Below are 27,527 nucleotides of genomic sequence, written 5' to 3' on the forward strand. Positions count from 1 at the left end.
ATCTCTCCATCTTTTTATATTTCATGGCATGAAGCACTCAAGCACTCAGGCTGTTAGCCTTCCATAACCACCATGATCATCCCACCTTTTCCAATCCTACACATACACTGTATAGGATTGTCTACCACACATCTCTCCACTGACTTTTAGGTCATCTGAACCTTTGACTTCTCATGGACTATAGTGTTTCAAGATTTTTTTTTTTAACTTTATATTCCATCTTGGAATCAATATTAATTTTGATTCTAAGGCAGAAGGGCTAAAAAGGCTAGGCAATTGGGGTTAAGTGACCTGCCCAGCTAAGAAGTATCTGAGGCTAGATCATGTGAAATTCATTTGCTTGTACTTACAGTGGATCATGGCCAGATATGAAGAAATGGATCTCGTTTCTGGTGAGAAAGCCTTGTATTCCATATTTTCTTGGCTGACACAGTGTGTCAATGATTATAAGCTATATTTTTATTTTTAAAACTCTTTTATTATGTTTTTCTTGCATGTGCAATATACTATTTCAGTATTTTTTCTCTCCTTTTTATATTTGAAGCACATGTCACCAGTATGAAGATTTTCTTTAACTTTTTGATTTTGCAGTAATATAAGTTTAAAATACATTTGCTATAATGTCAACGCATGCCCCAAAAGCTTGAGTCTGTAAAAATGATGCCACTAATTGTTTAAAAAAATTATTATGGGACTTTGCTTAATGGTCTTAATTATTATGGGACTTTGCTTAATGGTCTGATTCCAGGACAAGATATACAAAAGAGCCATTGCATTGCACAGGGTCAATGAAGCACAAAGCTAAACCTGATTAGTGCCACAAAAGAGCACACAGGATATATTAGTGTGAAGACTCAAGGTTGCGATGCTTAACATACATTAAGACATAGGCCTTCCTTGTATCCACACTCACTCTGAAAATACTTACAGTAGAGTATCCCAAACTTGGCTCCTACCTGGCTCCTATAATCTAGTCCCTTTTCTGTCCTTCATAGTATGGCAAACTTTTTGTAGTCCTGGCTACTCACTGGGTAAATGCATCATTGCTTAGATCATTTTAATTGGGCCCTGATTCAAGGACCTGTTATAGATTTACTTTTCCTTTACTTGGAATTTTTACACATAAGACTTTGGTAGTCTATATTTTCATCCAGAAATTATCTTTTTTTATTTGGATTTTTCTGATGTCTTTTTAATTTCTCTTATCAATTGATTCATATACCTCATAACTCAGCCATGCATCCCTAAGGGATCCTGTGTTTTTCAATCACCCTCTTCATGGGGAAATGTAGAAATATTATTATTTTTAATTGCAAAGTTTAAATTCCTTTTGAGAAAAATTTTAGGTTAAGAAACATGTTACCTCTCCAAATCCAGAAACTGAACTGTTTGGAGAAGTCACCATGAAGATGCCTCTAGACCACAAGCTACACGAGAAGATCAAGAATGAACTTTGGGTGTGGTTGATTGAACATTTATTTGTGTGTATACTTTCATGCCAAAGGAGACTGCCCCCTAACTGGCTTTTTGTCAATGCATCTAGCAATTATTGGTTTTATTCTTTTTTTTTCTCTTATCCTGAAATTATTGTAATCTTTAAGTTGATTATGTTTTCATGATCCTTTTGGGGAAAATCTTTCCCAATAAGGATCAAACAGAGAAATATAAAAATGGAGATTTGAACCCCAGACTCCAATTCTCAGAAGTCCTTGGTACTTCCCAGAATTCCCCAGAATTATTTAAAGGGGCTCTCCGCCTACTTGAGGCTCTCTCTCCCTGCTTCCGCTTCCAAGCACACACGTCTCTCAAGATGTAGTAAGTGAAATTGAATGGGCATTTTGGCCCTTCTAGGCACATGCTTTCTTATTTTGTATTTTCTTTATTTCTTAATCTTTAATAAATCTCTAAAAATATAACACTTTTAGCAGAGAAACTAATTTTAATTATAACAATCTGAACTTAGAAACTCCTGATTCTAGGTCTAGCTCTTTATCCACTGAACCCCCTAGGTGCCTCTGTTCCAAGATTTGTAATCAAAAAGCACAACAAGAGAATATGATGTTGAAAAGACTGGCTTTTTGAAAATATGGAGGAGGTGAAGGGGGATGCGAGGTAATGACACAATGAAAGTTAAGAATTCCTGGTCTATATCCTTGATGATTTTGAAATACTGCTATCCCTATCTGAATTTGTATTTTCCAGACTTAGAAAAAACAATTTTTAGTCAATCTTTATATAACAGCATTTCCATCCTGATTATTCTAGTTGCACTTTATTCTACAATCAATCAACAACCATTTACTAAACTCTAACTAGCTGCCAAGCACTACAGCACCTCTTATATTTCTTTACACACAATAAGAATTCAATAAATGCTTTTCACAAAAACAAGCCATTCAGATAAAAATCTTCCTTCAAAAAAAAATTGGGCAGAAAAAAGGTTTAGATGATGTAGAGGAAAATGATCCAACTGTTTTGCCAATAGGAAGTTGGAAAGAAAAAGGCCATTCAACTTGAGGATGCAAAGAAACAAACTTTGCAGTGTGTGAAATGATGGATTCATAATGAGTCTATCAAGGAATAAGTAAACCAAAAATGACATAATATGAAGAACATGTTTAATTGCTTTCTGCTTGTCTCAACCCAAAACCTGGAAGAATCTCAATTTTTTTTTTAATATTTTTAAATTCTATTAGGTTGGCTGACTTGCTCAATAAATACTTGCTAGTTATCAAAATAATAATGGTGACAATGATAATTAGTGATCGCTGACAATGTATTAAGGAGGTGAGAAAATTTAGAAATGGAGTTCAAATACATGAAGAATTCTTACACAGAAAATGATAACCAAGTAATCACTATCTCCAGTAGCGCCAGAAAAGAAGGAAACATGTTTAAATATAAGGGATTAACGTTAAGTAGAAGAAAGAATTTAGTGACTATGAAAGTTGGTATTATAATCAATATCTGAAGGAGACAAAAATCTTCTCAGTGTTATTCAAGAACAGGATAGGTTCCCATCTATCTAGGACTGACTAGAGAAAAATGTAATAAACTGAAATTAACTTCCAACCTTTTCTTTGGATACTCCTTGGAATAATGACTATTAGTTTAAGAAACCTAAAAATAATTTTGAACTTAACTATAATTTTGGAAACAACTATGTGGCAAAAAAAGTTTTATATTTCTTTTTGTAATTCTCCACATCTAGAATTCTATATACAGAAGGCACGTAATAAGTGCTAACTTACCTGCCATAATAAAGGATACTCTTGTTTTGGTTTTACTTTATCTTTGAGAGCAAATTTAGATTTTTCCTGGTCCTTTTCATATTCCTTGAAATCATTCTTGGTATATTTCCCACCTGTTTTTTATTAGGAAAATAAAAGAGATGATTGGGTTAGTTCATTAACAGAGACTTCGCTAAAAAGAATAAATTGCTAATGCTCCATGAAATAACCTTCAGAAGTTTAACTAAACTACATGTTCTTTTTATTAATTTCATTTGTTAAACATAACACTTTAGAGTTGGAAGGAATTTTAAAATTTTAGTTCAACTCTTTCATTTTCCAAAAGAGAATAAGCTCAAGGAAGTTAAGTGGCTTAGTCAACCTGGTGACAGCACTGGGACTAAAGAACCTGGATCTCCTAGCACCAGTTGATCCTTCTTTCCACTGTAAAAGATCACACTAATTTATCACTATTACAAATTTAAATGAAACCAGATAGTTTAATTGAGATAGGCAGATGCTGCCACCTGATGATTGAAAAGAATACTGCAACACAAAATATAAAAGTGGGATCCAGTACATGCATTCCTTAAAGAGTTAACATAACTTTGCACAATGATGTTAGAAAGAAGTCTTCTTAGTAATTTATAAATAAATGAATTCATGAATAAGCAGACTGAAAAACATTCACACATGTCATACCACTGCTCTCTATCAGGAAAAGACCTTATTAGTAGATCCTATAAGATAGCTGTGTGAATGCCTAAATGAAAAAGTTGCATGATATTTTTCTTCATTAACAGCCCAAAGTCTAAGAACACATATATATTTGCATTCAAAAAAGTAGAGAAACAAAGGATTAGAAAAGACATACCTTTCCCTCTCCATTTAACTTTTGCAACAGACTGGCTAAAATCTACATGTATTCTTCTGTCATCTATAAGCACATTATCCATTTTGAAAAAGGCTTTTTCACAATCTTCTTCCTAAAACAATGTTATTTTAAAAAATTAACTCTTTAGTCTATTTCTACAGCTAAAAAAAAGTTAACGAACTTACCAGTAATTACTGATGCACATAAACTATTAAAATATAAATGACTTACAAAAAGAATCCATACTTAGAAAGAGTGTAACTACTTGAATAAATCTCTTTCTTCATCTGTGCTCTCTATTATAACCTTAGGTCTATATAGAACCAATAAAAAAAAAAGATAATAAAACTAGTAAAGCATTACAGCTCCAAGGCCCTATCAAATCCCTCCTGCTGGCGAGGCAGTAAGGTGTAGAGGGCTGGAGGTCAGGAGACCAGGATTCAACTTCTGTCTCCACTACTGATTAGCTAGTCTGAGCATGTCATGAATTCTGGGAGCTTCAGTTTCCTCACTTGTAAAAATAAAGATAATATTTATATCATCTACCTCACAGGGTTATTGTGAAGAAAGCATTTTAACAAACCATCATAGTGCTACATAAGTGAGTTATTATTATTCACAGATAATTAGTAATCAAATTTGCTGGCTATTTCCTAGTTCTGAAAGGAAGAGACCACATAGACCCTTAAAATGTACATTTCTGCTTTCTTTGTTAATTTAATATATTTTAAAAGTAACAGGAAAAAAGGATTATTTCCACACAACCCATACTCTGATGCCTCAGGGAAGAATGAGAATGATCTAGAACACAAACTACAAGCTCTGCCAGGTTTTACCAAGTTAGGAAGGCTCCACCTTTGGTCCTGGAAACAATAGTATTCAGTGATCAGTCTAACTAAATTCAGAGCTTACCATCAACAGATTGTCTGATAAGTGACAGATTCTTTGTTCACAGCAGCCCACAAAAATAAGACAAATCTGTCTATGTAACCCCTTTCATTTCAATAGTGACCATGGTACAGTAAAAAGAGGCTAAGAATCACAGCTCTTAGATCATTTGTAAACATTATTTTATCTACTAATAATCAAAATGTGAGCAGCTCCCTATACGAAAGCCTATCTTTTCAATACCACTATCCTCTAGGCTATGCTAGATGATTGTAAATCATAGACCACCACAATCTCCAAAAAATTAAAGCTGAGGTCAACAGAGTGGGTATAATTATATAAGCCTCAACCTATAACCAGTGATGGCTTATATTTGAGAAGTAGAATTAACTCTATCAGATGTGTATGAAATAAAAGGACGTAGCACAGTCAGAAAGCAAATGTGAAAGATAAGTATACCTAAGTATAGCCAGTCAGTCAACAAGGCTTTAGTAAGTACTTATATGTCAGATTCTATGCTAAGCTCTGAAATACAAAGAAAGGCAAAAACACAATCCTTATCTACAAGCAGTTCACATGCTAATGGAAGAGACATCATGCAAATGACTAGACAGAAAGATATGGAGAGATTTAACTATATCTGTATGTGTATACAGTATCTAAACTGTATTTTTTTAAAAAGGAAAGAACCAGGAGTTTGGGGACTAAGAAAGGCCTCCTGCAGAAGGCATGCTAGCAAGCAAAGGTGAGGAGGGAGAGCCACCAGGAAAGGTAGCAACATCAAGGCCTGGAGAAATTGTATCATAATGATTTTGGTTCTAGGACAGCTATGTAATTTTTGGAATAATGAAAAAAAGATTATCATCACTGCTCCATCCTAAGCAGTACAAGGGGTTGAGAAGGCCTTCCTTTTGACATAGGTAAGTCACCACACTAAAACTGAATCTGACTTGGAAAATTTCTTGGATGTTGAAATACAATAGTAAAAAATATCTGTTTTATCTGTTACTTTTGTAAATCTCAAAAGTAATAATTTTTAAATCTAATATAAAGTTTCTCTAGGAAAAAAAAGGCATGGAGAGAAAAGATGCAGTATCATGGGCAAGAAAGTCAGCTTAGCCAAATCATAAGAGTATACAGAGAAAATAAAGTGCAAGAAGATTGAAAATGTAGAAGGGACTAGGTTGTAAATGTTAAATAGAAAACTTTATATTTGATTCTTAAGGTAATAGAAAGCCCCTAAAATGTATTAAGTAGAGGATCTGTACTTAAGGAAAGGTGGTCCACTACTTTCTGTGAAATATTCAAATGTCCAAAGAAAGGCCTCTAGCTCATTGGATGAATTTTCCTATGAAGATTTACAGAAAGGGGGCAGCTGGGTAGCTCAGTGGATTGAGAGCAAGGCCTAGAGATGGGAGGTCCTAGGTTCAAATCTGGCCTCAGACACTTCCCAGCTGTGTGACCCTGGGCAAGTCACTTAACCCTCATTGCCTAGCCCTTACCACTCTTTTGCCTTGGAACCAATACACAGTATTGATTCCAAGACGGAAAAAGATTTACAGAAAGACATGGACAAGGAAGCAAAGTCTGGACTACCTTAAATAGAAGTAACCAAGGACAGGCTATATGACTACTTGTCAGGAAAAATAAGAAAATTCCTGCTCGGGCAAGGGGCATACTAAGTGACCCCTGAAGTCCCTTCCAACTCCAAGGTACTGTTATTCTCGAAGGACAATTGTCCACATTCTAATTTCAGAGTCACAGAATATTAGGGATAGAATTGGCCTTCCGAGGTCATCTGGCCCAATTCTCTTATTTTAAAGAACAAAGTGAGGAGCAGAGAGATTTAACTACATAGATTTTGCTCAAGGATTTAGAACCAGGTATCCTAAATCTTAGCTCAATTCCATTAAAATACACTGTCTCTCCCTCCAAAAAATATTAAAATGCATTAAAACCTCAATTAAATACGGCTCCTAGATTATAAAGTACATCATCCCAAACATTTTAGATTCTAAAAGCAAACTAATGTACACTAGTTTGAGACTAAAAATTAAAATATAAGTAAAGAACTAACAATAAATAATATATCATCTTAACCTTTTTTAAATAGTTGGTTAAATAAGAAATTACTTCTAAGAGATTAAATGAAGACAATACGAATATAATATAAAAATCTCAAATCATAACAAAAGAAAAAACAAGTATGAATCTGAATGTTTCCACAGTATGGCATACCTTTTCAAATTCAATAAATGCATAACAAAGGGACTCTCCTGTCTTCCAATCACGAATAACTTCACAGCTAAAAAATAAGGAGATAAAAATTTAAATTTAACATGATGGGGGAAGGCACAGAGACCTAAATCTATCAATATGAAAAGAAAGTAAGACCAATGAACACAAATGTGGAGTTAATGGAGCTTGAATTCTTCCTATTTGGGCTAACTGCCCAATATCATTAGGTCTCATGTATTCAATAAAAGGAAGGTTAGGATAAAAATATTCTAACTCTCTTTTCCTGTGCTCAACTTAATTTTGTCTAACTCTTTGCTTTAATTATTAAATTTTATTATTAGATTTTTGTGTAAGTTCATTTTAAATAACTATAGTTAAAGCTGAGTATAAATGTAGATGTTTTTAACCACAATATTATATAAAGTATCTTATGAAATATGCATACTATATTTTGTATGACTACTACTAACAATAATCTACAAAACATTTATATGGTACTTTAAAGTTTATAAAGCACTTTATAATATATTAGCTCATTATTATTAATAGAGTAGTAAATGTAATTCAAAATAGCATATACATACTTGGCCTTGAAATGCAGTGTTATTTTTGGTTTTTCCTATCAAACCTTCTCCTCTGGGTCCTTTCAACTGGCCAGCAGACAGATGCTAAGTAAAATCACCTAAAGATTAATACTTTTTTGGGGGGGGGGGGGGAATAGCCTGCAAAATAGATAACTGAGAGCTGACTACATTTTGTTTGTTTTTTTAAACCCTTACCTTCTGTCTTAGAATCAATACTGTGTATTGGTTCTATGAAAGGGAATTTTTTATCCCCTTTGTCTATTTTAAGTTACTCAATCAAGAACTTGAAGTACCCCTACTTAACAAAGAGAGTTCATACTTAATTAGTCCTAAAAGACCACAAGCACTGCCCTACCCTAGGCAGTGCTAGGTAAAATGAGAGACTTTGAGGTTCCTGAGATGTGATAGACCACCCCACAGTGAAAGGAAGGAGAAACCAGAGAGACAGGAAGTGATGTGAAGAAAACTGCTTATAAAAACCAGCCGAGGACATTCTGATTCACTTCTATTGCCTTGGTGGCTCTTGCTTTGGGAGGAATTCTACACTGGTGTCTCTTTGTTAAAGTGTCTTCTACGTTGGAGGGACTCTTCTGCCTCGGACCTGCATTGAAGATTGATTCTGCACTGGTAAGACTCTTGCTGAAGAGATTACCGTAACTCCTAGTAGGAGACTGGGACCTGAGGGACCTGAGGGAATCTTTGTCAGAGTTGAGCCAGATTTCTTTGGATTGGCAATTATAGGGTATTTAGCTAGGCAACATTTTCTACCTCTTTCCTACATTTCCCTCTTTACTATCTTTACCCTGCTGTAATAAAGCTACTAAAGCTACAAACATACTTATAGTTTAATTTTTATAAATGGCAACCACAATAAATTTAGTGAAATCAATTTTAATTATTACAATTCTAAGGCACAAAACCGGTAAGGGCTAGGCAATGGGAGTTAAGTGACTCCCCCAAGGTCACACAGCTAGAAAGTGTCTGAATACAGACTTGAATCCAGGACTTCCCATCTCTGGGCCTGGCTCTCAATCCACTGAGTCACCTAGCTGCCCCCTACATTTTGTTTCTGATGGCATAGACAGACAAACTCAGCACATTTTTTTATTCCTATCCTACTAAGATATATAAAAGCATCTTTTCTTATAAAATCCACTTCTAAAACAGAGGCATATTATGGTGGAAATCAATTAACATCCCCTTTGATGAGTAAGAAGTTAAACGTAATGCTCTGCTGTGGAATATAAAGAACAAAAAAAATTTCTGCTCCAACATCTAAATTCTAAATGGGGAATGCTTCAAAGAAAAGAAATTAAAGGGCTATGGATTCACAATGCCATACCATACTCAACCTCAACACAAGAATATGTAACAGAGAGGGCTCAAGCTGAATATACAATTCAAGAAAACTGAAGCTCAACACCAGTTCCAACCTAACTTAAGTAAATTTAAACTTGCTGGGATGAGCAGATAAAGTATAGTATGAGTAAGACATAACCATAAGAAACAAATAATCTAATCAGAATACTGAAACAGTTGATAACTGAATTAGAAAGAAAACTAATTGGTAAGTTCTGACTGTTAAATACTCAGTGATTAAAAGATTATAGGAATTTTAGGATTCTCATCTATGATGAATTCAACTAATTTGAAAATAGGAAAAGGGAATTGAAAATTAAATTGTAAAGGGAAATGTCAACATCCCTAAATGCAGAACACATATAAGATTGTTAGATTAACAACTTATTTATCCATCATCATCAGAGAACAAAATAATCCACACAAGTGAATCTTCAATATGAAGTTTACTCTTGAAACCAAAATTTTTCAAAATTTTAGTATTTTTCTGAGGGAATTTATAAATGAATCATATACTTCCCTGTTTTCTTAAGTTTAAAAAAAGAAAGAAAGAAAAAGAAAACTGTACTGGTACACCATACCCCATGCCTGGAACACACTCAATTAAATTACTTAAATATTTATCAAATGCCTAATATGTGGTAGAAGATGCTATAGACCCACTCCTTTCTACCTTTTAAAACCTGGAGCTTCCTTTGAGGTTCAGCACTAGTAGTCCATAAACATAAACATCTGTTGATCCTGAATATGACTACATATGATCCAGTGTCTTCTCAGGGACTGAGTCATCACAGTGCCAGCTAGCAGTATTCCAGGAATTGTTCTGCATCTTTCCTGTATGGCTGAATGTTCAATAGTGTCTAGCTCTTCCCTTGCTGTCCCACATGTTTCTCCTCACCTGACCCCAACCACTTTTAGAATTTGATCCTTCTGGTATTCTATGGTTTGAAAATCTGGAAAACCAAAATGGTAAGAGTAGCTTCAACAGGTTCCCCTAAGACACCTCGAGTTGAGACCGTGGCCACAAAGTACATACAGAAGTATGAGCAGAAAGATTTCAAGGCAGTTCGTAGGCAGAAAGGTCTTTCTGGTCATTTCATAGTCCAAAGCTCTAATCTGAATCACTGTGGTTTCAGTTCTGATTGGTTAAGTGTGATTACCATATTTAAAATTAGTTAAGATGTTGGTGATCCAAGAACTATAGGAAACTATTAATCACTATTTTAGAGGCAAAATATTAGGAATAAAGTCTATCTTCAAATGCTATAAATGCTATAAATATTTACCAATAAAAGTTGAAGAACCATTTTATGTATTAATCAAATGTATATACTCTTTAGCAAAGCATCTTATTTATCTATTTCCTTTTTCTTCCCCAAATGAGTAGGAATTACCTTTTTATGGGCCCAAATCTTGAAAATATTATTTCCAGATCTTCATCTGTGGTCACTGGATTCAATTTGCACACAAACAGGACATTTTCTGGAGGTTTGATATCTGCATCAGGTAAATCTCCTACCTGAATTAAAAGTTTTAAAATGTTATTCTTTTTAATAAGAATGTTTTTAAACTCTAATTAGTCTCACACAAAGTTTGCTAATGAATCTGAAACTGTATTTATGAATCGAAAGCCCAAGGAAACTAGTGATTAATAAATCTTTTAAGTGAAGAATAATATGAAATGTTCCTGATGAAAAGAACTACAAAAAAGGACAAAGGTCTTGGAATATTCCTCAGTCAATCAATACTCTCACCTCTATCACCCTGCTTAGTTACTTGCTCTGAGGATCTTAATAATTTTATAAATCTTAATAATAAGTTTAATAATTTTAATTTATTATTTTTAATTTATTAAAAAATATAAAAAAGAATAGTGTGAAAGACCTCTGTGTTTCCTTATGGTTTTATGAAAATATATGCATAAATAATTTATAATATATATGTAATATACATTATGTATAATATAAATAATAAAATACAAATATAAGTATAAATAAAAGTAGTTATTGTGGGGAAAATTACATTTCCTAAAAGCCTACAAGTGGACCAACAGAATAGGACACATCAGTAGGTAGTCTATGATAAATGTGTTATAGGCAGAAAGACAAATGGAACAGAAAACCATTATCCTATTTACCACATTATTGAGGGTGGATAAGATTATATTTAAAATTTGTAGCTTTAGAATGAAGAGAACATCTTTCACTGAAGCTACTTCTCATCTACAGAGTATCAATTAAAATAATGGATTTCTTTTCAAATGAATAAAAAAGGCAATTTAATAAAACAACATCTACTCTAAAATAAGATTGCCAGTTAATTCACAAAAGAATAGCAAGCAATTAAAGTTGGGAGTAAATATAATTCAGAGAAAAGGAAGCAATATAATAAAGGTTATGATGGCACATAAATATAGATTTCATTATTATGAAATAAGAGGCAGCACACTCCCATCTTTCCAATATTCTTAAAATCTTTAACCTTACTCTACACCACATACTCTTTAATACAGTGATGCTGGCCTCCTGGGTATGCCACAAACAAGATATTCCATCTTGCATCTCTGAGCATTTTCTTTAGCTGTTTCCCCATCCCTGGGATGTTCTCCCCTCTCTGCTCTGAATACTGAGCCCCACTGACTTCAAATCCCAACTAAAATTCTATCTTCCACAGGAAGCCTCCCCCAATCTCTCTTAAATTCTGGTACTTTTCCTCTATTAATTATCTCCTATTTATCTTGTATATTATTTGTTTGTATGTTATCTCCTCCCTTACCTTCAAAGCTCTTTGATGGAAAGGACTGTCTTTTGCCTCTTTTTGTATGCCCAGCACAGTGTCTGGCACATAGTAGATGCTTTAGAAATATTTATTTATTTGCTGGTTAAAATTATCAGAGTAAGGGCTGTCTTGCAGCTTAATATACTGCTTACGAAATATGTGCAAGGTTGTACACAGAAACTGATACACTGTGGCACAATCAAACATAATGGACTTCTCTACTAAGAGCAATCCAGGACAATTCTGAGGGACTTATGAGAAAGAACGCTATTAACATTCAGAGGAAGAACTGTGGGAGTAGAAACACAGAAGAAAAACATTTCCTTGATCACGTTTGGTGGGGATATGCTTTGGGATATAGACTCTAAATGATCACTCTATTACAAATATTAATAATATGGACATAAGTCTTGATCCATGATACTTGTAAAACCCAGTTGAATTGCTCATTGGTTACAAGAGGGGGAGGGAGGAGAGAAGGGAAAGAATATGAATCATGTAACCATGGAAAAAATATTCTAAATATTTTTTTAAAAGAAATATGTGCAAGAATATATGTAAGCAAAACGTGTTCTTACCATTTCTAAAAGAATTGCCTGAGTTTTTGCCTCCTTCTCAGCCATTATTTCTTCAATTTCTTCAGCTGACCTCCCTTTGAAATCATCAATTTCTTCATCTGCTCCTATTCGGCCACTCTACAAGGAAAAGGCATTTTGTAAACAATAACAAAAATTATTAGGCCATGTATCTAATATCTAAAAAATATATATACATATATATATATACATATATATGGAAGACAAGGTATACCTTTCTGTAGTTTATTCAATGTTGTTTGAAAAAACAACCAGGAGTAAGCTTACAAAAGGAATGAAATTAATCTAATGGCAACCAAAATGTCATTAACTCTAGCAGAAATCAGCCAGTAACTAATAAATTATTGAATTCTAAAAGGAAAAGAATGCCATAAATGGTACCCAAACCCTTAAAAGTTGGATTTTAGGTCATACATCGCCAATATCAGTTTAAGAGACAGAGATAGGGACTGGATGTGCTTTCATAACTACAGAGAACTCCATCTACCAATGGAAGTAGGCATGTTCTCTACAACTTCTAGTCTTAAAAGAGTTGCCTAGAGCACTAAGATGTTAAGTAACTGGTCTAGAATCACCCAGGCAGGATGGATCAGAAGTGTGACTTGAACCCAAGTCTTCTTGGTTTCAAGGCTGTCTCTCTATCTATTCATTAGACTGCTTTTGTCTAACAAAATATAATTTTGAAGAAATTACTTTAGTGTGAAAAGCATATCTACACATAACAATATTCACTCCCAAGAAGCTTAAGAAAAATCAAAGAATTCTAGTTACATCCCTTCATTTTACAGGCAAGAAACAAAGACTCTAAGGGGTGAAGTCATTGCCAAAAAGTGTCAGTATACTTACATCTAGTTGTTCCTTGGTTGGTTCTGGTGATCGATCAGGAATTGATAAGCCAGCTGGGTCATCAAAAGGATCATCTAAAATCACTGTATGATTTATCCTTACAAATGAAAAGCAGTCATGTATTTGAATTAAATTGTTCCAGAATCTGAGCCCCAACAGAATATAAAAAGTCCTTGAGGGAAGGGATTATCTCACTTCTATATTTTTATCAGAATTCCTGTCACATAGTAAAAACCTAATAAATATCTATTGATTAAGTGAATAATTATGATGAACCTAAGTTCTTAATGGCTGCTCTAGTTTTTAAAAAAATAGGCAAGTCCTATGAAGCTGAAAGCTTCAACTAGAGATCCAATAGTAGCCTTTCATCCTCTTGCCCAGGGCCCATGCCAGGTAATTTCAGAGAGGTTCATCACCAGACAGCTAATCATAAGGGAATTTTTTAGCCAAGGCTACTCCTAGTCTTCTAAGACATAAAGGAATTGCACCTTGTTATCAGAAAGGGAAGTCAAAATGCTGATGAAATCACAGATCCTTAAAGCACTGCATGTAAAGCATAAATGATAACCATACCTGATATCTTGATAAGGTACAAAGTCTTTGTCAACGAAAGTCTCATTAATTTTCTTGATTACATCCATTCCTTCTGTTACTTCACCAAACACTGTATGTACACCATCAAGGTAGTCTAGATTTTCTCCTGTGGTAATAAGAAACTAGACATGAAAAAGAGAAGATGTATATTACTACATAATACAAACACATTTAGAAAGTCTGTAGCTAAAATTAGTCATGAATGCAATTAACCCAAAAAATATACAAAATTGATTATATCTAAAAATAAAGTTTTGCATAACTTCAAAAAGTACAGGGAGGGGAGGGGGGTAGTTGAATCACTGCATTAAAAGCCAGACCTGAAGACAAGAGGTCCTGAGTTCAAAACTGGCCTCAGATACTTCCTAGTTATGTAACCCTGGACAAGTCACTTAATTTTCATTGCCTATCCCTTACTGCCCTTCTATCTTGAAACCAATGCACAGTATTAGTATTAAATTATTTTTAAAATATATGGTAATAAGTAATTCCCTGATGATAGCATAGATTATGAAAACTCTTAGTTCACTTATGTGTGTGCATATGCATGTATATGTGTAATGTGTGTGTTAATAGACAGAGATAGTAATTTATGAGGTTCTGGAAAACCGGCTAATTTCAAATGGAATCTTAATGTATGTGGTGGGATAATTCACGTTACCAAAAGAGTAAAAGTAGATTAAAGATCTTAAACTTTGAAATGATCACCTCATCTTCATCTCTAGTGCCAGTTTTGTCACTTTCCAACCAGGGTGCTTTGGGGAAGTCACTTCACCTCTCTAGGCCTCATTTTTTCAACAATTAATAATTTAATGATAACAATAATAGCAACCACAATAGAAGCTTAGATTTATGTGGAACATGAAACTTACTAAGTCCTTTTGCAAACATTTCATTCAAGATCATATCTGTAATTAGTATTCTCTTTGTACAGACAAGAAAACTGAGGTTTAGAAAGTAAAGTGATTTGACCAAAATCACACAACCAGTAAGTGTAAGCAGTGACACTCAAACCCAGGTCTTCTGACTCCCAATCCAGCATTCTTTCCACTACACTGAGCAAAAAAAAAAAAGGATTATCCAAATATCTTTTTAGATCCTTCATTAACTTCCTATTTAATTGGTTTCTTTTTCATTATAAGATTCAAAAGAAGAATTAGGAAAATGTTTTTTTTAAATTGAAAATGAAAGAACAAATGAGCTGTAATTAAGCAGCTTAAAAGGGCTTAGTTATATAATATTGTATAATGATTTGATATCAGAAGAGGGAGAGAAGGGGATAAGGAGGGTTTGCTGACACTTGAATCCCACTCTCGTCTGAACTGGTCCAAAAAAAAAAACAAAACACACACACACACACACATACAGTTGGGTGCAGAAATATAGCTAACTCAACAAGGAAATACAAAGGAAAGGGAAGAAGGAATTTGAGGAAGAGTAGATTAAGAGCCAAAATCATACGCAATCTAAAGTTGCACAAAAATATTTATAGTTCTTTGAAGTATCAAAGAGTAAGAATTTGAAGGAATGTTCCTACATTGAAAAATGGATGAACAAGCTATAGTATATAAACATAACAGAATAGTATTGTGCTGTCCTTTTTTCCATGCAACAACCAACCAGGACTAATGAGGAAAAATGCTACTTACTACCTCCTGTTAGAAAAGTAAAGGATTCAGAATGTAGAAATTTTTTTTGTTATTGGCCAACATGAAAACTGACTATACATATTTGTAATGGTTCTCAATTGGGGAAAGGGTATGAAGGCAAATCTTGGCTGATTAATACAAATAAAATACATATATTAATATAAATAAAAAATTGTTATTTTTTATTATTTTTGTTAAAATGAGTCTCACTTTTCTAGAATTGTTGCAATAGATCTATTTACAGGGGATCTTCCCCATTCCCCTGATTTAGAAGGCTTATTTGTTCAACTATAGCTTAGCTCACCTGAGATCCATGTTGATCACTGCCATTGTTGACCATAGATACTGTACCCTTTTTCTTGTGCTTAATTCTTGGCATTTTTTCTGCCTCAAAAAACCTTGCTTGATCACCATACAGTTGCCTGAAAATACATAGCACTATTTTTAATAACTATAAATATGCAAAGATGAAATTATAGTAAAAAAAGTAGATACTCAGATTTTCAAATAAAAACTATGATGAATAGTTCAATTATCTAATTTTTGTTTCAGACCTTAAAAATGGAAATTACTAGTGAAAAACCTTCTATACAAGTGTTAAACATTTCCATCATTTTGCTGGTATTTTCTATAATTCAACACCAGCGGGGAAAAAATCCTAAATAATATTGCATGGTTGAAATCTAGTATAATATCCTAGGTATTTTGAAAGATGATACAAAATTATGCATAACTTTCTACTAAACATCAAAAGATCTCCTTTCTCTTTCTTCTTTCTCTCACCTGAAATAGGAGGTACACACAAAGTTGAATATACAAAATTAATTTAGACCTTAAAGCCTAAAACAAGGGTACTAGTTGTGTAGTAAATAATGTAAAAGAAAGCATTATTCATCTTTTGTAAAAAATATATACTTTTTCATATTTTAGAGAACCAGTAGCAACAAAATGCTCACTGATGCCCCATCAACAAAGCACACATGTTGTTATCTTCCACATACTCTTACCCAACTCCTCCCATAAGGACTCTCATTCACAAAAAAAACTGATCATGGTTAGTTTTGTAGCCAGAGATCAATCAACTGCCCTGACCCTGCCACCTTTGGTACCATTATAGCACCATCCCTGAACTCACTAGGCAAGTCAATCCCAGATCATTTACAAATAGTACTTTTAAGAATGTAATCATGATTCCAATATTACTCTCCATTACCTCCCTCCACTCTCCACCAAAACTCCTTTGGGAAGTTAGGCACATTTGAAAGTGCTTTAAAAATCATAAAAGCACAATATAAAAGTAATTTAGTACTATTGTAATAGAAACATGCAAATGCAGCATATTATCATTCAAATAGGAAATTCATTTTTTTGGCATATAAACAAAATGTACTTACACAAAGACTGACTCTCCTCCACGGCCAGTACCCATAGGATCACCAGTTTGTATAATAAAATCTCTCTACAACATACAAAATGGATTGATCAATTGATATTCTGTGTTGAAGAACTTAAGCAATGAGGAAATGAGTAACAATAATCAACTCACCTGTACATTATGAATGAGACAGTAATTGTAGTACTTTATTTTGCACAACTTCAGAAAATTCAAGCAAGCTGAAAGAAATTAGAACATAATTCATCACAGCAATTGATGAGAAATTTTTTAAATAAGCAAAAACAAGACATTCTGAATTTACTTCAGTTACTAGGAAAGAAAATAGTGGACACTATATCTTTTCTGGTTTTGCTAAAAATGTAAGTTCAAGAACAAGAATTGTTTCTGTTTTTTCCTTTTCTTTTCCTTTTTTTTGTATTTGCATCCCCAGTAATTAGCTTTGGGCTTGGCACGTAGAAAGTACTTAATAAATGCTTATTAATTGACTGATATTAAAGGCCTGAAAAAATCAGAAAGGGGATTTAAGAGAAATTTAACAATGAATTTTTCTATTTTCTTCCTTGGGTTCTATTTTACTAGGATTCTGTCAGCTGCAGACCACCAATAAAAAATGAGCTATATAAATGTAAAAATTATTGAACAAATACAAGTGATATTTGTTTAACTGGTCTGGTATAGTATAAATTCAGCAGATAAATATGTTCTAGAATGAAATTATTTTTAAGAATTATCTGTAAGCCTGGTAACTGAAACCTTGAGATTTATTCAATAAACACAAGTTCAACATTTACAAAACACTACAAGTTTATTATGTGCATGGCACTGTCCTTCGATAACTAAGTAACAGGCTTGAGTTTACAATTTAGAAGGTAGATGAAACATACTCAAATAAATATAATGCAACCTAGAATGAGGAAAATGTATGGGAGATGTCACAGAGGCACAAAAAAGATGAAGAACTGAAGGATCCTTCTTGAGCTGAAAGTAATGAAGAAAATACTCATAGAAGAGAAAATATGAGCTATACCAAAGGGTTCTTAACCTGGGATCTATGAACTCTTTTAAAAATATTTTGAGAATTTTATTTTAATATAATTGGTTACCTATTTATTATTTATAATCTTATATATTTCATTTTACGCATTTAAAAACATTACTCTAAGATGGGGTACACAGGTTTCACCAAACTACCAAGTTAAGAACAAAAAAGGGTTAAGAACTTATGCCTTAAACAGAAAGATTTCAGTAGGTGCTGTGAAAAACATATTTGACTTGGCAAGACCTGGATTTGTATCCTACTGCTAACACCTAGTTGAATAACTGTCATTTAATCTAAGTCTCAATTTTGTCATCTATAGAAGGGGGTAACAATTCCTATATTACATACTTTACAAGATTCTGAAGATTAAATGACATATGTAAATAAAATACATACATATTTACATATGTAAATAAAAGACATATAAAGATCAGTTATTATTAAATAGGCTAGATGTGAAAGGAAGTGCATTCCAAAGATGGGATATGATATGCACAAATGCAGAGACTAGAAGAATTAGGCAGGAGGAGGCCAGGAAACTAATATTCAACTTTGGCTGGAATTTAAAATGCAATATAATTACGTAGTATGAAATTAGGCTCTAAGGGAGAGAGACATGGAGGGTCTTAAATAGCAGAGGAAAGAGTTTGTATTGTGTGAGTTTGGAAGATTTAGTCTAGTAACTGTGCTTGAAAAGGCAGGAGATAAGGAAGGCAATTAAAAAGCTATTATAAAGCTTTTTATTATGAAAGGGCAGCTACATAGCTCAGTGGGTAGACAGCCAGGTCTGGAGATGGAAGGTCCTAGGTTTAAATCTGGTCTCAACCACTTCCTAGCTGTGTGACCCTGGGAAAGTCACTTAACCCCAGCTGCCAAGCCCTTACTGCTCTAACACTCTGAAACCATTCTACAACAGAAGGTAAGGGTTTAAAAAAAAAAAAAAAGCTATCATGAGAGATGGGGGCAGGTCTTTCAAGTCCTGCTCCCAGTCCCTTCAGCTTTCCCTTCTAAAATTACCTTCTGCTGCTTTTCTATCATGTATTTACTTAGGATGAAGTTCTCCTTAGTTCTTCTCCACAACCATAGCTGAGTGTTATAAAGAGCTCTGGGAGATAAAACAATGAACCCAGGGTCACACCAGTATGTGCCAGGGGCAGAACTCGAACTGAAGTCTTCCTGGCCCTGTTCTTTCTACCCTCCGGGGTCAAACAAGTCTAGTTCCTCTTGCTCAGGCTGCCTTTCAAAGACATGAACACAGTTAGTTAGCCACGTCTCCATTTCCATGTAAATCCATGGCATTTAATAAATCTACAGTGAACACTACGACCTCAGCAGCCCGAGGAACTTTTCTACCAGAGAACACAACAACCTGTTAACCCGAGAGCGAACTCAAAACTTTCAACGTGGGACCCACCTGCAGCAGTGCAGACTGCCACCGAGCTACAGTGTCGGGACCCCGGTCATAGAGCTACAAAAGGTCGGAGGCTAGTTTGGAACTAAGATCTTCCTGACCACCACTGCCAAGGCTGCCTCCAAAACACCCCACGGCAGATTTACTTACAAAAATACCAGAGTCCTCCTCCCCTTCCAGAAACTCTCCCAAACAAAATGCCCGTGGACGACAATAAGGATCTGGATAAAGGGACTGGGGGAAGAAGGATCCTCAAGTTCTAAAAGGCCCAGTGGGGGGAGTCTGGGAACAGCGGTAAGGCGGGAGAGCTGAGGAAGGCAGTAGGAGGGCCAGTGACTCCGACACAGCTACTCACCCCGCGGCCGCTCTTCTGTGTACAGATCAATAACGATGTCGCCCAAAGTGGTCTCCAACAGCACTGCCATGACTTGGGGACCCCCTAACCCAGGTTGCCGAGAACTGCGAGGTCCAGCAGTTTATTCAGCTAGGGCAATTCCTCGGCGCGGGCGCCTCGATCTGACGTCATGGCTAGAGCGACGCAGTGACGGAACGTCTTCGCCATGGCGGAGCGTGGTCGCTATAGCGACGGCCCGACTTCACGCTTTTCGGTGCTTCTAGTTCATGACTCCTTTCTTCGCCTTATTCCATCTCTTCCTCAGCCTCGAAAAGAGCCATTTTGTAATGGCTGTAGCCTGTAAATCCTTTTCTCGATTCTTTGATTTCTTTGGGGTATAAGCTTAGTAAGGCTAGAACTGGGTCACAGGGTACGACCAGTTTAGTCACTTTCTAGACATCGTTCCAAATTGCTTTCCTAGAAGGGTTGGACTGATTCACAGCTCAATCCACGGGGCATTAGTGTAATTCTTTTTAACACTGCTCCTCCACCATTTGTCATTTTCCTTTTTTTATTTGCCACTCTGATAGATAGGAATTGCTGTAACATTTTTCTAATTATTAGTGCATTTTTCCAATGTGATTGTTGAATCTTAGAAAACTAACAATACCTTTAACCATTTATAGATTGAGGAAAGGATGAGGAGAACCACCAGAAGGTGGTACCTGAGCTGGACATTAAAGGAAGCTAAGGAAACTCTTCAGTCTCTGGATTCCCTGCAGGCTGCTGTTGAAGAGTTTGAAAAGTAATAATAGAAAGAGGTGAGAATATCTGAAAGTGACATTGAGAAGGCAAGAAATATTCCTCTTCCTGGCCTGTTGTGTTGAGGGATATGAGAAAAGGTGCAAACAGAACTGGAGACAGTGGCAGTGACCAGGGATTCAGTATCTTCTGGAAGAAACCAGCTTTCTGTGAGTATGAGATGTACTTTGAAGGTTAATTTGTAAACATTCCAACAGGGCTTCCAGAGGGCAGGATGAGAGAAGAACAAAATGGAATATGAACTCGGGAAGAATGTAGAGAGTGATAGGAGAAGGAAGTTTTCCCCTATGCAGCCTTAGACTCTCAGTCAGGTAGATTTGGTGAAGAAGTTAAGTTTGCCCAATATAGGATAATAAGTGATTTCACCCTACCTACTAAACTAAGGCAGCTCTACTCAAAATATTAAGTTTTTTCTCCATCATGGAGAACTGATGCTGGGACCAAGTGAAAAGAAACTTGATTCTAGTATAAGGTGAATGATGAGGAAGATGTTGTTGCTGTTGTCATTTGTGTTCTTCTTCTGGAAGAGGACCATTGACATCAAGGCATATGTGAATTGGATTTAAATGAGTCAGAGTTGCACAAAGCTGCCAACCTCACTCTCTTCCAGAATCATTGAAGTCCAGTGGCAATACAAAATTCAGGATTACTGGTGATGGCCTGGGAAACAGTGGATGACTCTGGCTAGATCTGGCCAAACTCTGAGCACTCCACAACATCTGCTTTGGGCACCTTCATGGCCACTGGAACAAATCGTTCTCATTTGCCTGTTTCACCAGGGGAAGTCCTCACATGCTTGGAGTAGACATCCCTTTAAGGCACCATTTAGCCAGTCCACTGGTTTGATTTTACTGGGGTATGACTGCTGTTCATGGTATAGCTTTTTGGAGTATAGGTGAGAATTGGGTGATAGGTAGACACCAACAGTGAATGAGTAATTCTGGCAAGGGCTTAGCAAACCTTCACACCTGATGTTCTGGTCCTCTCCTAATACCTCATACATAAATATAGATGAGGAAGATACAAAAGAAATGGAACTCCAAGAGGCTCTACAAAGTCTTGTACCACTCTATGATTTAGACCCTCTCTGGAAGATAAATTTCAGGGGCAACTGAAAAAAAAAACAATTCTTTTCCCATTAGACCTGAATTTTTCCAAATAACTATAATAGTTTTTCAAAGTTGTTTTCCCTTACAATGTTATTATATAAATTGTTTTCCTGCTCCCTTTGCTCTGCATCACTTAATAGAAATCTTTCCAGGTTTTGCTGAGACTGACCTCTTCATCATTTCTTTATAGCACAATATTGTTCATGTCCTGTAATTTATGTTATAATTTGTTTCGCTGTTCCAAAAATGATGAGCACCACCTTAGTTTACTGTTCTATTTAACTCCACAAAAAAGGTGTAAATAATTTTTTATATATAGTTTCATTTTCCTTTTTTAAAAAAATCTGAGTTATTATTTCTGAGCCAAAGGATACACCCAGTTAGTAATTTAGGGACCATAGTTCAAAATTTTTTTCCAGAATGGCCAAACCTATTCACAGTTCTACTAACAGTACGTTAATGTGCCTATTTTTCCACAATGCCCCACTCCCATTATTTGTCATTTTCCTTTTCTGTCAACTTTGCCAATCTGATGGTTGTGAGGTGGAACCTTAGAAAATTGTTAATTAACATTTCTGTAGTTATTAACTGTTTGGAATATTTTTTCATATGGCTGTTGATTGCTTTGATTTTACCCTTAGAAAATTGTTCATTTTTAAAAATCATTTATCAATTGTAGAATGACTCTTATTCTTATAAAACTTATATCAGTTCTCTATCTTAGAAATTTACCAGAGAATTGCTCTGAAGATTTGTTGTACTTACCTCTTTTTCTCCTAATTTTAGTTGTATTGGTTTTCTTTTCTTTCTTTTTAAAAAACTCTTTCTTTCCCTCTTAGAATTGATAACAAGTATCATTTCCGGGGCAGAAAAATGTAAGGGCTAGGAAACTGGGGCTATGTGACTTGTCCAGGGTCACACAGCTAGGAATTGTCTGAGGCTGGATTTGAACCAACCACCTCCCGCCTCCAGGCCTAACTCTCTATCCACTGATCCACCTAGCTACTCTTGCATTGATTTTATTATGAGTAAATAATATTGTATAGGAGGTTGATAAAGCTTTCAGGGGTTACTAAATAGTAATAGGAAGTTGATAAAGTTGCGAAGGTCAGTTTGGTACACCACCAACACTATTCTGTGAGGAGACTAGGGATAGGAAACAGGAAGTGGGAAATAAGATAGGACATCTCTTAATTCTTACACTATGTCTAAAATCTTAATCCTATACTAAAATCTCTAAAAACCCTATATCTAATAATCTTCTTGCCTGACAAAGTAGGCTTTACTTATCTACTCTCTCTAAACTAATAATAAATTCACTATCTATCTTAACTATGCTAATTAATAAAATCTTCTTCAACCTCCTTAACCAAGTATCAGAAATTCACTGTCAGTGGTGAAAACTGCCTGTCACTGTGATACAGGCAATCCTCTTGCACCCTCAAGTTCTGAGGAGAAAAGCCCTTCTCCCTCAAGGTGTTGAGGCAAAAACCCCTCAGTAACCAGTCTATTTCTCCATTGATATCTATATTCCCAACTCTCAAACATAACTATCAGATCTTCATGACTGAGAGAACAACACCAAAACCCCAAGAACCCTGCTCCCTAGGAAGACAGAGAAAATGGATTTTCCTTAACTGACTCTTTCTCTTTTTTATAGTTTGTCTCTTAAAGAGCTGGAGGTCAAATCTGCTACTGCCTCTTAAAGAGACTGAGTGAGGTTGAGAAGACTTCTGCTCTTAAAGAGACAAGAGTGATATTACTTAACTTCCTCTAACCTAGAAACTCTGCTCCTATGGAGACAGTGAAATTAAGAAATTACTTATAGCAGGGGTTTTTTGGTGGAAAAAGCTTTTACAATTTTGAAAATGAAATTGTCTATTTTATCTTCTGTGATCCTCTCTATCCCTTTGAGGGGAGAAGATCCTGTGATATCCCCACTTACAGATTTGTCTCTCCTTTCTCTCGCTACTGTGAAGGAAGACAATGAATAAAGAGAAGAGGTTTTGCAGAAACTGACTCAGGCCTTTTTGAAAACATCTTCAGTTCCAAGTACACAGCCAGTGGGAGAAAAGACTCCTTCAAATTGTGTGGTTATAGACCAGAACCAATTATAGAATCTCTATGTTTGCTGTAGTCTCTCCAAAACACTTCCTTTATAGCCATTATAATTCTCCCAGAAATAGGCTTTCCAACTTCTCTAGAGGTGGAAATTGCTTTGGCTCAGCAAACTAATAGGGTCTACACATATGCCTAGTTATATGGATATTCTGTGGGGTTCAATAAAGACTATTCTGTATCTGATACACACTTACCACCTTGAGAGTCTATTTGGGATTTAAGGACACCCCTGTTAGAAATTTCCCAGGATAAACTGTGGTTTGAAACAAACCAACACAAAAAGGATCACTTTTAAGATCAAATGTGGTCCAGTTGAGCCCTTGTTGCATATTTATGGTTAGTTTTCAAGCTGAAATTCGAAAGATTTTTTTAATGAAGCAATAATATGTTTTACAGCTAAGATAAAATAAATTAAAAATAGACCAATGCACCTATCCTTCAATAAATTTAATAAACATTAAGTATACTATGTGCCATGTTAAGCACCTAGGTGGTATAGTAGATAGGGTACTGGTCTGCAGGCAGGAGGACTCATCTTCCTGAGTTAGAATCATGCCTCAGATACTTAATAGCTGAATGACTCTGGGCAAGTCACTTAACCTTGTTTGCCTCAGTTTCCTCATCTGTAAAATAAGCTAGAGGAAAAAAAATGGCAAACCACTCCAATATCTTTGCCAAGAAAACTTCAACTAGGGTCACAAAGGGTTGGGACTAGACCAAACAACAGTGATATGCCATGTAATTCTGTACACACTAAGGATACAAAGATAAAAATAAAAGCAGTCCTAACGTCAGAAAGTTTACTACTTGGGGAAAAATAAAATGTACATAGACAATTTCAAGGTGCATACAAAGAATGTTTGAGATATGGGGAGAGCATAAACAATTTGGGCAATCAGGAGGAGCCTTCCCTAGTAGTTGGCACATAAGCAGAGTCTTGAAGGGATTCCAAGAGGTGGAGGGGAGGCATAGGCATAAGTTTGTACAGAAGCACAGAGGTGGGAGGTAGAATGTGTATGAAGAACAAATAAACCAGTTTGACCAGAACTGCAGAGTACATAACTCTATATACTAAAGTCAGATTGTTAACAAATAGCTTTCTTCACCTAGATTCTTCCCTGTAATCCAGTCTGTAAATTAATATATAAGATGATCAAACTTGGAAGCAGGAAGTTTTTTTACTATTTTATTTTCATGATACATCTATTCTTACCTTCCAATGAGAGCAAGAAAAACAAAACCTCTCTTATAACCATGAATAATCTAGCAAAAACATTCCTACATTGGCCATCTCTGGAAAATAAAAAATTTCAATCTGAACTGAATGCGTTATCTATCTATCAGGAGGTAGATAATATATTTCATGATGAGTCTTCTGGAGCTGTGGTTGGTCATTGTGTTGATCAGTTCTCAAGTCTTCTGTCATTTGCTTGTTTCATTTTGCATTTATTCTTACAAGTCTTCCAAGGGCATCCCCTCAGTTTTCAATTCTTTGGTACCAGAAAAAGAGCTGCCATAAATCTCTTTTGTATATGTTGGTCCTTTTCCTCTTTAGATCTAATAGTATTATTGCTGGGTCAGAGATTATGCTCAGTTTAAGAGCTCCATAGTTCCAAATTGCTTTTCAGAATGTCTGGACTTTTTCACATCTCCACCAACAGCACATTAACATACATTTGGTAACATGTACCACTCTTGTCATCATTGCCTGAAGACTAGAACTATTATATTTTATTTCTCTTGCAGAGTTGTCCGGTACTCTTAAGGGAGTTGGAGGGTCTGGCTCTCGACAAACAGCTCCAGCTCCCAACAGTGGTGTTCCCTAAATTGTAAGGGATAGTCTCTTACACTCCAGTTCCATTAGCCACAGATTAATCTTTACCCAGAAATACTTCCTTCAGAAGGCATTATCACAAATATACAAACTTACACCCCCAACCTATGGGAGGCATAATCCCCAATTCCTCTTTCATTACTGCACTCTGGGGAGGGTAAGGTGATTATAGTTTAATGAGGTAATCATAGCTTAGTTTGATTCCTGTAGAGCACCATCCCATTGGGAGTCCAAACTCATCTAAAAGCCAGAGTCCCAGCTGACTGGCTGCAGGGTGCTACCTAGAATTATAGCTCCAAGGTCAGCCATGGCTCAAACTCCTGGATGGGGATCCCTGATGCCACCCAGAAAGAGTTTAGCTCATAGCACCTGCACTGTTAATGAACTGAAATCTTTATTCTCTGAACATAGCCTACTCATGAACACTGTTTTACCAGTTGTTTAAATCTGTCTTCAAGTGTTTTTTAATTGCATTCATGGAGTTCCTAAGAATGTCTTAGCAGATAGAGTCCAAAGTATTTTATATTACATGTAGATATTTTAAGTGGAAATGTTTTTCTATCCCTTCCTGATGGGTTTTGTTAACACACAAAAATGCTGGTGATTTGTGTGACTTTATATCCTGCAACTCTGCTGAAATTGTTCCAATTAGTTTTTTGGTTGATTGTCTAGGGATCACTAATATCTGCAAACAAAGTGCCAATTTTGTTTCCATTTTGTATGTTTATTCTCTCAATTTCTTTTTTTTACTTGTTTTCATAGTTAGCATTTCTATTATTATATTAAATAGTAGTGGTGATTATGAACATCCTTGCTTTACTATTGATCCTGTTGGAAAGGTTTCTAATTTATCCACCTTAAAAAATAATGTTGATGGGGGTGGCTAAGTAGCACAGTGGACAGAGTGCTGGTGCTGAAGTTGGGAGGACCTAGATTCAAATTTAGCCTCAGACACTTCCTAGCTGATTGACCCTGGTCAAGTCACTTAATCCTGCTCTTCTCTCATAGAATCGATTCTAAGACAGAAGGTATGTGTTTTGTTTTGTTTTTTAATGCTGACTTAGCTTTAGATAAACACTTTATTAAAAGAAAAATCCATTTCTTCCTATGATTTCGTGTTTCTTTTTTTTTCTAACAGAAATGGCATTGTTTCAAAAGCTTTTTCTCTATCCCTTAATGATTTCAGTTGTCGTTATTAATCGAGGTCAGTTATGTTTATCGTTTTCCTAATAATGAACTAACTCTTTATGACTTGTATAAATCCGTTCTGTTCATAGTGTACAATACTTATGATATGCCACTGCAATCTTTGCTATTTAAGATTTTTTTATTTTAAATTTTATTTAAAATGTTTGCACCAACATTCATGAGGGAATTAGCCTTTAGTTTTCCTTCTGGTTTGACTGTCCCTGCTTTCGGTATTTGAATCATAGAAGGAATTTGGTAGGACTTCATCTTTCCTGCTTTCTCCCCAATTTGTATAGTATTAGAGTTACGACTTCTTTAAATGTTGATAGAATTTATGAAGTAGGCAATTTTTGAAACTAGTCTCCCCAACAAATACTTTCGCTGTGAGTTAGAAGAGAACATCTTTTAAGCAAGGGTTTTTTCAGTATTTGTTAATGTCGAATTGTATTCACTAAAGATAGTTCTAATTTTCTCGATTAGTATTTCGCTTAGATTTTGGTAAATTCATCTGATTAAAATATTTTCTTTACATGAGATTGACTGTTTACTTAGACTGGCGTGTTTTAGGGAATCTTTTAGTGGAAACTGCAGCAAGAAATTGGAGCACAGCGTTTTCCGCTGCGGCCAGCTGCTCCTC

General features: G+C 35.3%; 1 protein-coding gene across 2 annotated transcripts in view; it reads right to left on the bottom strand.

Annotated features, from left to right (window-relative positions):
- Positions 1 to 20,410, bottom strand: part of PPIL4 (peptidylprolyl isomerase like 4) — a 30,219-nt gene extending 9,809 nt beyond the window's left edge. Inside the window, exons 1-11 of one of the 2 annotated variants that reach the window (XM_007484709.3) lie at positions 19,838 to 20,410; positions 17,183 to 17,250; positions 17,031 to 17,095; positions 15,941 to 16,058; positions 13,967 to 14,109; positions 13,394 to 13,490; positions 12,530 to 12,646; positions 10,568 to 10,692; positions 7,231 to 7,297; positions 4,105 to 4,216; positions 3,271 to 3,364 (exon numbers count right to left, since the gene is read on the bottom strand). In XM_007484709.3, the coding sequence (XP_007484771.1) occupies positions 3,271 to 3,364; positions 4,105 to 4,216; positions 7,231 to 7,297; positions 10,568 to 10,692; positions 12,530 to 12,646; positions 13,394 to 13,490; positions 13,967 to 14,109; positions 15,941 to 16,058; positions 17,031 to 17,095; positions 17,183 to 17,250; positions 19,838 to 19,907 (1,076 nt within the window). In that variant the 5' untranslated portion in view covers positions 19,908 to 20,410. Of the gene's footprint in view, positions 1 to 3,251; positions 3,365 to 4,104; positions 4,217 to 7,230; positions 7,298 to 10,567; positions 10,693 to 12,529; positions 12,647 to 13,393; positions 13,491 to 13,966; positions 14,110 to 15,940; positions 16,059 to 17,030; positions 17,096 to 17,182; positions 17,251 to 19,837 lie in introns of both variants that reach the window. The other variant, XM_016428946.2, reaches the window with a different exon arrangement.
- Between the last annotated feature and the right edge of the window lie 7,117 nt (positions 20,411 to 27,527).

The sequence above is a fragment of the Monodelphis domestica genome, chromosome 2 (assembly GCF_027887165.1).
Source record: "Monodelphis domestica isolate mMonDom1 chromosome 2, mMonDom1.pri, whole genome shotgun sequence".
Lineage (NCBI taxonomy): Eukaryota > Metazoa > Chordata > Mammalia > Didelphimorphia > Didelphidae > Monodelphis > Monodelphis domestica.